This window comes from Arvicanthis niloticus, chromosome 30 (genome assembly GCF_011762505.2).
Source record: "Arvicanthis niloticus isolate mArvNil1 chromosome 30, mArvNil1.pat.X, whole genome shotgun sequence".
Classification (NCBI taxonomy): domain Eukaryota; kingdom Metazoa; phylum Chordata; class Mammalia; order Rodentia; family Muridae; genus Arvicanthis; species Arvicanthis niloticus.
This window is the reverse complement of record NC_133438.1, coordinates 5,178,523-5,194,734: the sequence shown is the minus strand read 5'-3', so window position 1 is coordinate 5,194,734 and position 16,212 is coordinate 5,178,523. Positions and strand designations below refer to the sequence as shown.

Here is a 16,212-nt window from a genome sequence, read left to right as displayed (position 1 = left end):
GTTCAAGATCATCCCCAGCTACAGAGAGTTTGAGGGCACCTTGCCCTATGAGAAATCATGACCAAAAGAAAAAGAAAAAAAAAAAGAAGAAAAAAAGAGGGGGGTGGAGAGACACCTCAGTAGTTAAGAGCACTAGCTGCTCTTCCAGAGGACCCAGGTTTAATTCCCAGCACCCACATGGGAGTTCACAACTGAGTATAACTCCGGTTCTAGGGAATCTGACACCCTCACACAGACATATAGGATGGCAAAACCAGTGCACATGAAATTAAAATAATTTTTTTAAAACTGAGGAGTTTGATAGTGCATGCCTTTAATATCAGCATTGGGAGGTAGAGGCAAGTGGATCTCTGAATTTGAGGCCAGCCTGGTCTCCATAGTGAGTTCTGGGACAGCCATGGCTACAGAGTGAAATATAGAAACTAAAACAAAGCTGTAAGAACTGGATAGGTGAGATGGCTCAGGTAAAGGCACCTGCGTCTAAGTCTGTCAACACGACAGGACCAACTTCTGCAGCGAGTTGTCCTCTGCCTCTGCAGGCATGCAGTGGCACGAACATATAATGGTTAAGTATCTTTAAAATTAAAAATTAAGTAGCTACCCAAACAATATTTAGATACCTGCCATCACAGATTCCATGCAAGAGCGGCCCAATGGGGGTCCTTACCCAAGTACCACTTGGCCTTACTACCTCTCTGTCTCTGTCTGTCTCTATGGGTGTCTCTGTCTCTATGGGTGTCTCTGTCTCTATGGGTATCTCTGTCTCTGTCTGTCTCTATTTCTATGAGTGTCTCTGTCTCTGTCTCTATGGGTGTCTCTGTCTCTGCTCCTCCCAGTCTTTCCCAAGTGAACAGAGTTACAGCACAAGACTCAGTTGCCAGGGGAACTTTATTTGCAGAGAGCAGCTGAGGCAAGGGTACCTCACACAGAGGGTGGGTCCCAGCTTGCAGGTGGGTGAGCGACAAAAGCCAGAGCAGATGTGAGTGAAGTGAAGCTGCATGCGAGAAGATGGGATGAGAAAGCCAGGTGGACAGTGATGAAGAGGACCAGAGACCCACGTGGTGGTGAGCAATGCTGAGCAGATGCATCTACTCATTTGGCTGCTACTGCAGCCTGGGCATTGCTCAGAGGTGCAGCGTCAGTTCTTCAGGGGCTAAAACCCACCGTCTGGGAGCTCAGAAAATAAGTGAACAGTTAGTAAAGGCTGAGCGCACACCACAGACATAGAAGGAACACACAGTGCAGAAGGGCCTAGGATTGTGAAGTTCACAGCAGGTGACCATTGTACCTGGGTTTGTGGGGAAGACTAGCTGAGGTGGGTGAGATGGCACAGAGGTATGCAGGACAGCCGAGCATGGTGCATGCCTGCTATCTCAGGAAGCTGAGGCAGGAGGATCCAGAGTTATATAGATCAGAGCCAGCAAGATGGTTCCTGTAGCTAAAGGCACTTGAAGCCATATAAGAATTCATTCAGTTCCATGGCTGAGCTCCAAGGTGGAAGGAGAGAGCTGACTCCTAAAACTCCTCTGATCTACACACAGCACTACACACACACACACACACACACACACACACACACACACACACACGCTATGTGCTATGTACACACACATATGTGCACATATAAACGCACGTGTGCACATTCACAAATACACACACACACACAGCATAAAGGAGGGACACAGACAACACACAGGACAGATAAGGGACAGATCGAAAGCAGAGAAGACGCCACAGCCAGGCAGCTCAGGCTAAGCAGGTCTCAGCTTGCCGGTTGCTTCCCCTTTGCAGCTTCCTGTCCTCCTCTTGACCCATCTTCTCTCAGCTCCTCAGCCTCTCCCTCCCTCTGCTTCCAGGGCTGGCCTAGATAGCTCTTGATGGAGCTCACAGGGTTCCGCTTCCGGGGGTGAGGATCTAGCAGCCCCCACAGGAGAGTGTCTGCTGCAGGTGACAGGCTATACCATGGCTGTGGCCGGTCTTGCGGCTGGCCAGAAGCTTGCCAGATGAGAAAGTCCTCAAAGAAAGGGTCAACCTCCACCAGGGGTTGGTCCCAGGGGAAGTAGCCAGTAAGAAGGCAGAAGATCAGGACCCCCAGAGCCCAGGCATCCAGGGAAGGTTGGATGGGTAGTCCCTCCGGAAGGGGTGGTGGGGCACAGAGCTCAGGGGCAGTGTAGGGGATCGGTGGCCCAGTGAGTCGGAGCAGGGTCCCTCGGGGCCGGGTGTGGCCAAAGTCTGTCAGCTTGACACGCTGGCAGGCTGGGTCACACACCAGCACATTCTCTGGCTTCAAGTCCCGGTACACCAGGCCGTGGGAGTGAATGTGCTCCAGGGCAGAGGCCAGTTGGGCTGCACAGCGCTGGGTGGCTGGCTGTGGAAGACCCACCTGCAGGGGGAGAGATGACCAATGTACCTTGCTCCCCCAGCTGTTGAGGGAAAATGCAAAAGTAGGGCTTCTTTTGAATCCCATGTGCAGATGCTGTGGGTGGGTGGGTGGGTGGGGGAGCTGAAAAGGCCAACAAACAGGTCACACCAGCGAGGCCTAGGCCTGCCTAGGATGACTTGGTGAAGCCTCTGTGTAAGTCTGTGAGACTTGCAACCCTCGTGAGGTCTCGTGGGATCTGGTGAGGGTTATGACCCTTGGGAGGCCTACTTTAAGCCTGTGAGGCCTGTGAGCCTTGAGAAGCCTGCTGTGAACTTCCGAGGCTTAGAAGCCTGTGAGTCCTTCGACTGTAATGCCTACGAGGCCTAGTACAAACCTCTGAGATCTCGTGTGAATATTAGTGTGAACCTGTGTGGGTGTGAGGCCTATGAGCCTGTGAGGCCTGTCAGGTGTGAGCCTGTCAGGTGTGAACTACCAAGGTTTTCGTGAGGTATAGTGTATGTCTGTAAGGATGTGAGCCTTGTGAGACCTGTGAGGTCCAGTGTGAGCCTGTATGGCCTAGGAGTCTCTGAGGCCTGGTGCAAGCCTGTCGAGCTTTTGAGGACTTCAGGCCTGTAAGATCTAGTGTGAGCTTGTGAGGTCCCTGAGGTCTTGTATGAGCCTACAAATCCCATGAGCTTGTAAGAATGCCGAGGCCTAGCATGAGCAGCTCGTGTGACCTGAAGAGATCTGTGAGGCCTGGTGTGAACTGATGGATCTCAGAGAGCCCATGAAGCCTGTTAGCTCCCACAGAGAAGACTGTGAGCTTGTGAGTGTTGATTAATCTCAACAGGACATAGTCAACGAAATCTAAAATGACTCAAAAAATCCAGTGTGCCCTAACACAGCGAACATAATTCCTGTGGTTCGTGTTATGTGGAGCTTCCCATAAATGCTGGAGAGTCTCACAAAGGCAGGCTCAGGGCCTACCTACTCACCTTGGGCTGGATGAAGGTGATGAGGTCCCCGTGGAAAACAGGTTCTGTCAGGAAGCTGTAGGAATTGGTTGACTCGATACCAATGCCATAGGCTGCCACGATGGCTGAATGCGTGCCGAGCGAGAGGCCCACGCAGAACTCATACAGGAAGCTACGGAGGGAAGTGGAGCCCTTGGGGAGCTGCTTCAGCGCCAGAGGTGTTCCTGGAGAGGGGAGGGGCAGATGTAACACCGATGGACATCAGAGGTGGGTAAGAGTTTAGGTGGCTGGGACCAGCTTTCTCCGTCCCTGGATGGAACCTGTTTGCCAAATGCCTTCTTGTCCCCGAGTCCCTGCCTCCCCACGGTTTCTAATAGCACACGCTCTGCTGCTGCCAACAGGAGATCCAGACCCCGTGTCTACTCTGCGTTTCAGGATGAACAGAACCGAATCTGGACTCTCCAGCGACTGACTCGCACGGTGACAAACCCATGAGGGAGGATGTTTTTAATCTTGTTTTCTGAGATAGGCTCTCGCATAGCCCAGCCTCCATGTTTATCTGAGAGTGATCTTCCTCACAGGTAGGATTACAGGTATGGACCACCGTGGCTGGCACAAAGATGTGTTTGAGGTGACGGGGAATATATGCTACGTACAGGACAATGGGCATAGTCAGGGAGCCGTGACCCTATCACATGTAGAAATGACTTCCTGGGTTACAAAGTCCTCCAAGGCACAGGCTTCAACTACTAGTTTTTGTTTGCGTTAATTAATTAATTAATTAATTAATTAAATTTTTGGTGTTTTTGAGACAGGGTTTCTCTGTGTAGCCCTGGCTGTCTTGGCACTCGCTCTGCAGCCTGGGCTGACCTCAAATTTGGAGGTCCGCCTGCCTCTGCTTCCTAAGTGCTGGGATTAAAGGTGTCCTCCACCACTACCTGGCCCAAGAAGCACCCCTAACTGCAGAAGCATCTGAGAGCCAGCTTCCCACTCCCCTTTCTTTATTTCCATTTTTATTTTATGTGTATGAAGTGTTTTCCCTAAACGTATGCATGTGCACCGTGTTCATGCCTGGTGCCACAGAAGTCAGAAGGTGGCCTTGGACCCTATGGAGAGAGAGAGAGAGAGAGAGAGAGAGAGAGAGAGAGAGAGAGAGAGAGAGAATATATATGAACTTGCACACAGCACACTAAGCATGTAGAGATCACAAGAGATTGTAGAGTTGTGTTTGCCCTTCCATCTTTATGTGGGTATCCCAGGATTCAACTCAGGTGGACCAACTTTTGAGGCAAGTACCTTTACCTGCTGGGCCACCTCAATGGTCCATGAGTGATCTCTCTCCATCCCTGTGCTGGCCTGTGGGCACCAGGCATGTGCCACATGGTGCACACACGTTCCTGTAGGCAAAGCACTTCTTTCCTCTGCTTTGTGAGTGCTGGGATAACAGGCATTTACCCAGCAGGATGCTGACACTTGACGAGGGGTTTTTCTTCTTGTTCAGAACTGGGGATTTAACCTTGGGCCTCACACACGCCAGGCCCACCCTATCACTGAGCTCTGGCTTCAGCCCTGCCCATGCCCTCTCTTTTCTGAAACATGCCTTGAAGATTACTGTCTTCAACCTGAGTCCTCAAGGGTCCTGAGTCCTAGCCTCTTCTTCTTTGAAGGATACCAGTCAGTCTGTTGGAGTCCGCACAAGTCGCCTCATTAGAGCTCTCTAAAGCACTGCTTCTCAGCCTTCCTAATGCTGGGACCTTTTAAAACAGTTCCTCAGGTTGTGGTGACCCCCCCACACCGTAAAATTATTTTCTTCTCTACTTTATAACTGTAACTTTGCTACTGTTATGAATCGTAATGTAAACGTCTGTCTCAGGTGAGCTCTGTGAAAGGCTGAATGCTAAGAGGTCTTGACCCACAGGTTGAAAATCATTGCTCTTATGAGTGACTCAAGGCTAAGGATGTAGTTTACTTAGAAGACTGCTTGGTTGGGATACAGGAAGCCTCCGGTTCCATCCCTCAGACCTGGTGGTGGGATGCCTATAACCCAAGCCTAAGATGGGCCTGGTGGTGCATGCCTGTAACCCCAGCACTCACTGGAGGTAGAGGCAGGACCATCATGAGTTTAAGGCCAGCTTCAGATACGTAGCAATTTTGAGACCATCATGGGCTGCATGGAACCCTGTCTGAAAAAAATTGAGAAAGAAAGGAAGGAAAGAATTTAAAGAGGGAAGGCTGGAGAGCTGGCTCAGGGTGGACAGCAGTTCTGTGGCTGCTCTCCCACAGAACTCAGTTTCAATTCTCAGCACCCGTCATGGCAGTTCACAATCATCTGTCACTTCACTCCCAGGGAATCAGATGTCCTCTTCTGGCCTCTGGGGGTACCAGGCATGCAAGTGGTACATAGGTATGAATACAGGCAAAATACCACACACATAAAATTTTAAAAATGAAATAAAAATAAAGGTTAGAATAAACAAACAGTAATCGCTACTCTTCCAGAGGACCAGAGTTCAAATCCCAGGACACACCATCCAGTGGCTCACAGCCACCTGTAATTCCAGCTTCAGGGGAATCTGTCACCCTCTTCTGGCCTCTTTGTACACTGAACTCATGTGCAGTAGCCCATCCCCTGGCCCCTGGACCCACGTATGCACATAGCCAAAAAAGTTTTTTTAAATAAAAATTTAAAAAGAAATAGGAAAAGGTAGTTGTTACAGTTGATACAACATTTATACAGTTTGAGGACGGAAAGATGGCTCAGCAGTCAAGAAGAGCACTGGCTACAGTGTCAGAGGTTCGATTCCCAGTACCCACAGGACAACTCACAACTGTCTGCAACTATAGTTCCAGGGGACCCGGCATCCTCACACAGACATGAATGGAGATGAAATACAAATGCCCATCAAATAAAATTTGAAAAAAAAATGTTCATACACTTTCAAACATTCTGGGGAGCACAGGTAAGTGGGCACGACTGTATAATAGAAAACAATATAATAGAAAATCATTCGTGTTTTTTTTTTTCTTTTAGTACAAACTCTTTTTCTTTTCTCCTTTCTTTTCAGTTTTATATTGGTTGGTTGGTTGATGGATTGCGTGTTTGTCAGGACTGTAGAGATCAGAGGGCACCTTGGGCAGTAAGTGCCCTCCTTCCACCATGTAGGATCTGGGGACTTGAACTCAGCTTACCAGACTTTGTGGCAAGAGCCCTTAGCTGCTGAGACATCCTGCCTGGCCCTCGATTTTTTGAAATGGCATCTCACATAACTCAGGCTGGCCTAGAACTCCATATATCACAGGACGACTTCAAACTCCCCATCCTCCTGCTGCTACCTCTAGGACACTAGGACTTCACCTACCAGCCGCCGGGTCCAGCTTTGTTTGTTTGAGATGGTTATCTTGCTCTGCAGCCATGGCTGACTTGGAACTCACTGTGTAAATCTCAGGCTGGCCTCAAATTCACAACAGCCTTTCTGTCAGCCTCCTAGCCTCTCACCTTTTCAAATGAAAAGGCTGGGGCTCAGAGAGGTTAAAGGGACTCCCTAAAATGCACAGCCTAAAAATAAAGTGGAGAAGGACCATCTGACTAAGGTTCGTAAGACTCCCTGGTCCTGGCCTAGCTTGCCTGAAATCTCTACTCTCAGCTGCACACTGCAGCATGCCTGTGTCCAAGATCCAGTACCTTTCTGGCGGTGAGTAACCAGCAGAACACGGCCGAACCGGCCCTGGCCAAGGAGACGCACTTCCTCGTACAGCTCTTCCACTTCCGTTCGGACCAGGGTCTGGGCACTCAGCGCCATCATGTCCTCCAAGGCCAGGGCAGCCTCCTGACCCTGCTGCAGCTCCTCTACCGTGAGGCCTCCCAGGCCTTCATCACCTCCATCCTCCACAGCTTCCATTGGCCTGTCTTCTGACTGTTTGCCAGGCATTTCTGCAAGACAGACAAAGAAAGTGACCCAGGACTCAAGAGCTCACTAGCCTATGACCAGGGGAGGGAGAGCAAGGAAACCAGACTCCTGGGTCTGAGGGAGGAAGGCCAGGGTCTGGGCTCCAGAGTCTGAGGGAGGAGGACCAGGGTCTGGACCTCAAGGTCTAAGGGAGGAGGGCTGCAGTCTGCACTCCCAGGACTGAGGGAGAAGTCTAGACCTGGACTGAGGCCTTCTCATTGCCACTTCTTATTGTGACTCATTTCCATTTAGTCAGAGACCCCAGGAGTAGAAAACAGTCACTTGTGTGAGGTGAGGTCAACTGAGAGGTCACATGCCCCCCCCCATCCCCACTGCCATCTGGTGGCCTGAGGGTGAAAGATGAACCAAGTCATTGAGACACCCCCCCCCAACTTGTTTCCAAAGCAAACAGACTTGGGCCTAGAGTGGATGGATGAGCAGCTCCTCTCCAAAGAGAAAACAGGTGCTCTCTGCCTCTAGGGAAGGGTGGGGCTCTACACAGCTTGAGACACCAGGGTCCTGCCTGAAGCTGTCACTTGGACCTGTCCCCAAGCCTTTAACCCTCAATCATTTTGTGGTCCAAGTCTCACAGCTCAGCAGCTCATCCCTGGACCCAGGGCTCTAGAGCCCTGTTCTCTTCCCAACACCCAGAGAAATAGACCCGAACCCTCCTTCTTCAAATTTAGGGCTCAGGCCCCAGCCCTCCCTCCTCAGAGCCAGGACTTCCGGCCCCATCCATCTACCCTCAGATCCAAGGTCTCAGACCTCAGCCCTCGTCCTTCAGACCCAAGCTTCCGGACTTCAGCCCTCCTCCCTCAGACCCAGGGGTTCAGCCCTCTGCCCTCTTCCCTCAGACTAGGGCTTCAAACCATAACTTATTACTGTCCCAGGAACTTCTAAAACTCACACAACTTGGGCCTTGGATTCTGTCCCCAACACTAAAGCACTCGATTGCTTCAAGGTGTCTCTTGTCCTGTCGAGAGGCCAGGACTCTTGCCACCTGTTTTCCTGTTCAACTGCAGCCTTCCCTCAGGCCGGTTAACCTTGCCCTACTTCTGACCTGGGCTCAGAGCTCCAGCCCTCTCCTTCTCCAAGGCTTGTCTGACCCCTTTCTGCCTACTGCAGTTAGTGCCCTGCACTTCGGGGTTCCTGCCAGCCTCAGACTGCTCAGTAGCAAGTCCCGCCCTCACTCTGGGGGGTCGTAAAGCCCCACCCTCTGCCCCGCCCCTTCTGACCCCCAACTGGGGGCAGAGCGACATCGTGTGTTGAATCCTAGAACTGGCTGTGGTCGGACCACACCAGGGGGGCTCAGCTTTCCTCCCTCGGACCCAAGGGTCCAGGAACCCACAAGTCCAAACTCCAGCCCCACTTCCTCACTTTCAGAGTTCACACTCCAGCTTTCATTCTTCAGACAGAAGAATCTAGAATGCATCCCTCCTATCTCAGACTAGGGGCGTCTAGGTACAATCCGTTCTCCCTCATATCCAAGATTCCTTCCACTAGCACTCTTCCCTCAGACCCAAGGGTCCGGGGCAGCCTTCCTCTCTCAGGCCCAGAATCCCGGACCGAAACTGCTTTCCTCAAGCCCAGGGATCCACCGCTCCTCTGTCTGACCCAGAGATCTTGATTCTAGCCTTCTTTCAGATCTAGGGGTGCAGCCCCTAGCCTCCTCCCTCAAAGGGTCTCATATTTTCTTTAATCTGACCCCATCTGCTCTGCTCCCCGGTTCCTGCCTCTGGAGCCCTGTTGACAAACACAAATCTCCTGAGAGGTATGTCCAGGAGCCATGCACTGGGGTCCTGTTTAGGAACAAAATAAGACAGGATTCTAAAATGATGTCATGAGAAATGACCTCAGACTGGGGACCAGAAACAGGTGGCGGAGCAACTGGGGATCAAGGATGACTTTCTCCCTTTTGTGAGACAGCTGTTGGGTTTAAAACACTGAGAACCATGTGGGTTCATTTCATTGCCCAAAGTACACTTTATTTTGTAAATATTTTTAGTTTTACAAAAACAGTTGCAAAGGTCACACAGTTGCAAAGGTCCCCCAGACCTCACACCCAGCTCTCCCCGAGGTCAGCATCTTACCCAAGGTTCGATGCTAAGTTAGCAAAGCTTCCAACAACAGTCAGTCATCCCACCCACTGTCTTTACCCTCAAGGTCCTTTTCTTGTCCCCAAGTCCAGTGCAGGGCGCCATGGTGCATTTAGTGAACTCACTTTTAAATCTAGAAAGTGTAGACTCTTGGTTGGGGTTGTAGTTTTGGCTGCAGTTTGTTTTCCTTGCACGAACCCTTGGAAGCTCACACCTGCAGCATCGTGTAAATCATAGCACAGGCCTGTAATCCCAGCATTTGGGAGATGGACAAAAGATGATCAGACGTTCAAGGTCACCCTCTGCCACCTAGTGAGAGGACGTCCTGGGACACGGGAAAACTTGAATTTTTTAAAAGTATAAGTTCCTGTGATGTTTCTAGTTCCTGCCCTTCTTCTGGATGCCGGGGACTCCAGCCACACAGAACCGGGGTCCGTGTGCCGTTTGGGAAAAGGGAAGAGTGTGGAACCACTCTCAGGATTGATGGGTCCCTGAAGGTAGATGGAGCTGGGATACTCATAACCAGAGAACTTGGGGATTTGTGGAAACAGAAGATGGAAGGGTCTAGAAGTGGGAAGACCCAAGCACATCCCAGCAGTTTGTGACAAGGACAAGTAGACGTAGATGTCTGTGAGGGCTCCAGGGATGGGGACATTTCTGTAGGCCAAGATGGAAGTAAAAGGTGCTAGGTCGAGCTTATAAGGTGTGTGGGTGTCTGTCGGCAGTGCTGTGGTGGTGGTGGTGGTGTGTGTGTGTGTGTGTACATGTATGTCTCTCTTGCTCTGTGTGTGTGATGATTCCCACAATGTCACCAACCCAGAATCCAGGAAATGTCGGATAACACAATATATCGGATCCTATAAGTTCAGATTTTGTGCCTCAAATGGTGTGAATTCCGCCCCTCCATGGTCTTAGACAGTGGTTCTCAACCTTCCTAACGCTGTGACCCTTTAATAAATAAAATTGTTTCACTACTAATTCATAACTGTAATATTGCACTGCTGTGACTCACAATGGAAATGTCTAATATGGAGGATATCTGATATGCAACCCCTGTGAAAGGGGCCACGACCCACAGGTTGAGAACCACTGCTCTTCCAGAAGAGTGGTCCCATCAGAATTCATGATAAGCAGTCATCATTTCAGAGTACAGAAATATATCTGTAGGAGAAACAGAAACTTTCACTGTCAAGATGCTCAGGGGTCGGGGACGAGGTTCAGTTGATAGAGGGCCTTCCTAGCATGCAGGAAGCCCCAGGTTCCATCCATACCCAGCACCTCAAAAATAGTGAGGAAGTACATGCCTAATAGAGCCCCAGAACTGGGGAGGTGGTGGCAGGACGATCCGACATTCAAGGTCAGCTACATAGTTGGTTGGGGGCAGTATGGGATACCCGAGATTGTCTCAAAGGGAAAATCAGGATGAGAAAGAGGAGGGAGGAGAAGCAAAGATGATAAGAGGAGAGGAAGAGGAGGAGGAGGAGATGGAGGAGACGAAGAGATGGAGGAGGAGGGAGAGAAAGAAGAGGAGGAAGAAGAGGAAGAGGAAGAAGAGGAGGAAGAAGAGGAAGAAGAGGAGGAAGAAGAGAGATTGAGAGGAAAAAGAAAAGAAGAAAGAAGAGAAAAAGGAAAGTGGAAAGAGGAGGAGGGGGGAACCTGCAGAAGCACACAATTGGGACCCCTGAGTCCTCGGATGTGTGTGTGTGTGCGCTGCAGAAATGGGGGATGTGTGCATATCCAAGTCCAATGTGTTCCCTGTCTTCTCCCGGTAACAGGTGTTGTCTTTCCCAGGTTCCGACCACCGTCTCGTCACCTGGTCACGAAGCTCTGTTACCTGCCTGCATCCTCCCACAGTCTTTGATTTTATCTTCTTCCAGTTCATCTTCTGTCCACTCTTCCAAACTCGACCCTCCCTCTTCTTCCTCCCTGTCTTCATAGGATACACCCCCCAAGCTTCCAGATCCCTCTCCACTACCCTGCAGCCCCCAGTCGTCCCCTAAAACATCTAGGACAGCCAGTGGAGGGCGTCTAGACTCCGGATCCAGGTCTAGAAGTCCCTGGAGCAAGGTCAGAGCTGGGGGTGAAAACTGGTCCCAGGGTGCCGGTGGACGAGGGGGTTGGGGCTTAGTGGTCATCCAACCAGCAAAGGCCTCAAACTCAGGATCAGGAGCCAATGCTACATCCCAAGGGAAGCAGGCCGTGGCAGCACAGAAGAGAAGCACACCTAGGGCCCAGGAGTCCACAGCTGGCCTCAGGGGCAGTGTGTTTGGTGGCAGCAGGAGGCAGAGCTCAGGTGGTGCCGTGGGCAGAGGCACTGGGGGAGCAGGGGTCGGGCTGCCTTCAGGTCGGGTCAAACCCAGGTCACCCAGGGCTACTCTATTGCAGTCAGGATCGAAGACTAGCACATTGTCAGGCTTCACATCTGCGTGCACTAGCCCCCGGCCGTGGAGGAAGTCCAGGGCTCCAGCCAGCTGGGCCACTACCCGCTTCACCATCAGCTCTGGGAGGCCCTAAAGTTGGGGAGAAAGGAAACAAGTCATGCTGTCTCGCTCTGCTCCTCATTTTGGACATAGCTCTTAATTCTGAGAAACTCTGACTCTTGAGGTTTGAAAGTCTAGAACCCAGCGCCCCCAAAGACACCTGATGTATCCACAAACACCCAAAGTTCTTCAGATCAGCCACCCTTTATTTCTCCACCCACTGACTCCCAACAGAACCTATTTGTTTGTTTGTTTGTTTGTTTTGTTTTGTTTTTCAAGACAGGGTTTCTCTCTGTAGACCAGGCTGGCCTTGAACTCAGAAATCCGCCTGCTTCTGCCTCCCAAGTGCTAGGATTAAAAGTCTTTTTAGTGAGAATCTAAACCCTCTAGTTAATCCTGATCTTAGCCCCATGTTGATATAGAACTCATCTCTAACTCAGACTATCCTCGTATCAGTCTGTCCTACTGTCCAGCTAGGCCTCTATCCAACAATATTAAATAATGTATCCATTCCATGTCCACTCTGCACCAGGCAGCAGTGCAACTATCCTATCGTCATATGTAACATCCACCTCTCATCCTCCTTGGCTTCCTTCTTGTCCTTCTTATCATCTTATCCACCGAGTCACCCACCCATGCATTCAGTCATCATCCATCCATCCATCCATCATCCATCCATCATCCATCCATCCATCCATCCATCCATCCATCCATCCATCCACCCAGCTAGTCATACAGACATCCATACAACCATCTATCCATCCATGCATTCAAGCACACATCCATCTGTCCATCCATATGCTTACCTAACCATGCATCATGCATCCATACAGCTATCAAGGTAGCCATCCATGCAGCCATCTATTTATCCATCCATGCACCCACATATCTGTCCACCCATCCAGGAATTGATCCATCTGTACATCAAACTAATCACCCAGCGATCCACACATGTATGCACTCATCCACCCACCCGTTCATTCATGCTTGCATCCATCTGTGCTCCACTCAGTGTCCTTCCATCCAACCATCCACCCACTCATCTTCCCTCCCTCCCTCCCTCCCTCTCTTCCTTGCTTCCACTTACCCCTATTTCTGTCCCCCAATTCTATCTCAAACCCAAGCACCCCCTGCAATATCTCCATGCACCCAATCTTGAGCAAGAGAGGCTAGACTCCCGGGTTCAGTCCTGACCTAGCGTCCTTTCTAGAGAAAACCCCATTTCAACTATACCCAAATTGGCCAGCAGACACTGCCTGTGCCAACCTGCCCTTGTATAACCACAGCCTGCCTATGTAAGATCAACCATAAACCTTCTCATCCCACTCCCAGCTATTTCCACCTCCCAGTCCCAGTGCCAACTGGAGCCTCAATGTTGTCTACACTCCAACCCCTCAATGGTTCCAATCTATTCCCAACCCTAATGGCAACCCAGCCCTTCCTCTCCAAGCTTGCGTCTGGACCCTGATATGGATCAGTGCTGGGGTTGGGCAGGGGACTGTGTTGATGCTTAGAAACAGAGAGGTCATTGGGGTGTCAGGGTGGATCTAGATGGGGCAGTGAAGTAGGGGTAGGACTGAGGTGGGCCTGAGCAGTCTTCTCCAGCCTTGCCTTCTCCTGAAGCATTCCACTGAGATCCCCACACGGTGCATACTCCTGAGCAAAGGCAAAATGTCGGGGTGTCTGCAGGGGCCTTCCCAGGGTCTGCAGTAGGCCTGGATGTGAAGAGACGCAGCGGCCCACACAGAATTCTCTCAGGAAAGTTGTTCTCAGGACTGAGTCCCGTCGGAGGAGCTTAAGGGCCACGGTTTGACCTGTCAGGAAGATGGGGTCAGATGAGAACCTGGGACCTCATGGTCCTGCTTTGGGACCTTAGGGAAGCCACTTGACCTCTCTGAGCCTGAGAATTTTCATGAAAATCAAGTTTCTCTATCTGTGAAGTGTGGATTGAAACAGATCTTCCCTTATGTGCTTTACCATTCTACCTTGGCTTGCTGTGCTGCCTTGTATAACTGACTTACCTTCTCTGGTCCTCCATTTCCTATAAGATAAAGGAACATGATAGTGACATGAATTCCAGTTCACATTGTTCTCTTGCTTTGTTGTGTGATGTGAGACTTGGGAGTCTGCCGTTTGCTCTCTCTGGGGGACCTAGATCTCTCAGAAGATCACAGAGTTCTGCACTTTCCGAGTTCCCACCAGGTCTGGCTTATCTCTGAGATGTCTCATGATGGGAGAATTTGAAGTCCACCCCTTGGTGGCTGAACTCACCTCCTTGACGCAGCTGGGCTAGGAGAACCCTGCCATAGGAACCGGAACCTAGCTTTCGGATGAGGCGGTACTGTACACGCAGGCTTCTTACCGATGTCACTCGGCTGGCTGTTAGCTCCACTAGTCGCTGCAGGGCCATGGCTGTATCCTCCTGTTGGGGGAAGGAGTCGGGTAGTTGAGGGGCAAGCCTGGGGCCTCCTGGAACAACATGGGGGATCAGAGGCCAAGCCCAGAACCAAGCTTGGGATACAAGGGACAGGGTCACTGTCTCTAGAGAGAAGGATGAGTCACTGTGAGTCATCCTGCCTGGGGACACCTGTTTTTGTGTCCTAGCAGAATTAGGTGTCTTTGTCTCCGAGACTTTGCCTGCTCCCCACTTGTGGGAGGCAGCCAGATGTTCTCAACCCATATTACTATGGCTTCAGTGATCAGTCTGCTGGACCCCCTTACCCTCTCCCATGTGATCTGATCCTTTGTTCACTGGGGGACTCAGAGCCCAGAGAGTGATCCTTTGGGCCTACACTATTGTTCCTTCTTGAATCTGGGTTTCCAGCCTCTCTCCTCTCCTCTCCTCTCCTCTCCTCTCCTCTCCTCTCCTCTCCTCTCCTCTCCTCTCCTCTCCTCTCCTCTCCTCTCCTCTCCTCTCCTCTCCTCTCCTCTCCTCTCCTCTCCCTCTCTCCTCTCCCTCTGCCTCCTCCTGCTCTCTCAGTCTCTCTGCCTCCCTTTTATCCCGCCTCTCACCTCTGTGTCCCCATCCTCGGTGCTCTCGAGGACCCTGAGCTCCATCTCAGAGTTCCTGGTATCGGCTGGCCCTTATAGGCACCCCTTATTTAGACTCCCCAAAGAGGAATCAGCCTGAAGTACCCTTTGCACCCCGATGGGTCCTTGCCTAGCAGCGAGGTTGGTGAAGCTGATGGAGGGTCGCCTTGGTCTCACTCTGTCTGAAACAGTCTTTCCAGCCCCCTGAGATTCCTCAGACTCCCTTTCTGCTCCCTGTCACCTTCTGGGGGGCGTGTCCCTTTCTGTATGGCCTTGTTTGTTTCTTCTGTGTCTTCTCAGCCTTAGAGCCCTTCTCTACAACCGCTGGCTGTCTCTCTTTTCCCCTCTCTCTCTCTCTCTCTCTCTCCCTCTCTCTTTAATGTCTTTGTTCCTCTCTCTTTATCTTTCTTTTCTATTTTTCTCTCTTTCTCTCTCTTTACTCTCTGTATACAACTTCGACTCCTTTTCTTTTTATCTCTGTCTGTTTTCCCACCATCCTATCCCTCTCTCTGTTTCTCCCCAGGGTACTCTCACTCTCTCTTTCTTGTCTCTGTTTGCTGGGGCCTCTGACTTCCCTACACACTGTTCCCTGCTATCGGCCCAATCTGCCCATGGGGCGTCCCCACACTCTCTTCCCTGACTTCCCTTCTCTCTGGTTGTCTTGGGTTGTCTCTGTGTCTCTCTTTGTTCTGTCTCTCGGAGCCTTTTGTCCCTCCCTTTCTCTGGGCAGAGGTGTGTGTGACAGCTCAGAGACAGAGACATCCTGTCCCCCCTACACGCCTCCCTCACCCCCCTGACCCGATGTCCCCTCCCTCTCTCTTCCAAACTTAGACCGGCTTGGACTCCGGGCGCTGGTCCCAGGACAGAGGGGACAAAACATATTGTGAACCCCCAAGAGCCAGGCCTGAGAGCAGAGGAAAAAAGAGGGGAGACTCTTTCAAAGCCATCTGGGATAACTGGTCTGCGGTTCAGAACTTCCTCTAGGGGCTGGGAGGGCTGAATGCCAGAATTCAGGACTGTTTCCACAGCCATGCCCCTTAATAACAAGCCTAAGTCCAGCCTGCCTTAAATACAGGAGTCCAAGCGTTAACCTTTCTTCCCTAAACCTAGGAGTCCAGATCCCCAGCCCTCCTCTCCTAGACCCAGGGATCCAGACCCTCAACCATCCTCCTTCAGAGAGGCCAACCCTGACTTCAGCCTTCTGCCTCAGACCCAGACCTGGGGTTCCACATCAAACCCCCTCTCTCTCAGATCCAGGGGTCTAGACTCCCACATACTCGGGAATTCAGACCTCAGCTTCTCTCCCCCGAGACTCATGGGTGC

The 16,212-nt window shown here is 51.2% G+C and overlaps 2 protein-coding genes across 4 annotated transcripts; both read right to left on the bottom strand.

Moving 5' to 3' along the window:
* Positions 1–870: 870 nt before the first annotated feature.
* On the bottom strand, positions 871–8,448 carry Sbk2 (SH3 domain binding kinase family member 2). 2 transcript variants are annotated; one of them, XM_076927643.1, is made up of 4 exons: positions 8,344–8,448; positions 7,019–7,267; positions 3,358–3,560; positions 871–2,383 (listed from the first exon to the last, which is right to left on the bottom strand). In XM_076927643.1, exons 2-4 carry the CDS (start codon positions 7,263–7,265, stop codon positions 1,763–1,765), a joined length of 1,071 nt encoding a protein of 356 aa, XP_076783758.1. In that variant the 5' UTR covers positions 7,266–7,267; positions 8,344–8,448; the 3' UTR covers positions 871–1,762. The 2 variants fall into 2 exon arrangements, with proteins under 2 accessions (XP_076783758.1, XP_076783757.1); XM_076927642.1 differs by having other exon boundaries at positions 8,191–8,439.
* Positions 8,449–9,260: 812 nt separating this feature from the next.
* Sbk3 (SH3 domain binding kinase family member 3) lies at positions 9,261–15,592 on the bottom strand. Of its 2 annotated transcripts, none has more exons than XM_076927640.1 (4): positions 14,872–15,592; positions 14,131–14,281; positions 13,471–13,673; positions 9,261–11,889 (listed from the first exon to the last, which is right to left on the bottom strand). In XM_076927640.1, the coding sequence occupies exons 1-4, from the start codon at positions 14,914–14,916 to the stop codon at positions 11,197–11,199; spliced, it is 1,092 nt and encodes a 363-aa protein (XP_076783755.1). In that variant the 5' UTR covers positions 14,917–15,592; the 3' UTR covers positions 9,261–11,196. The 2 variants fall into 2 exon arrangements, with proteins under 2 accessions (XP_076783755.1, XP_076783756.1); XM_076927641.1 differs by lacking the exon at positions 14,872–15,592 and adding an exon at positions 14,581–14,706.
* Positions 15,593–16,212: the final 620 nt, after the last annotated feature.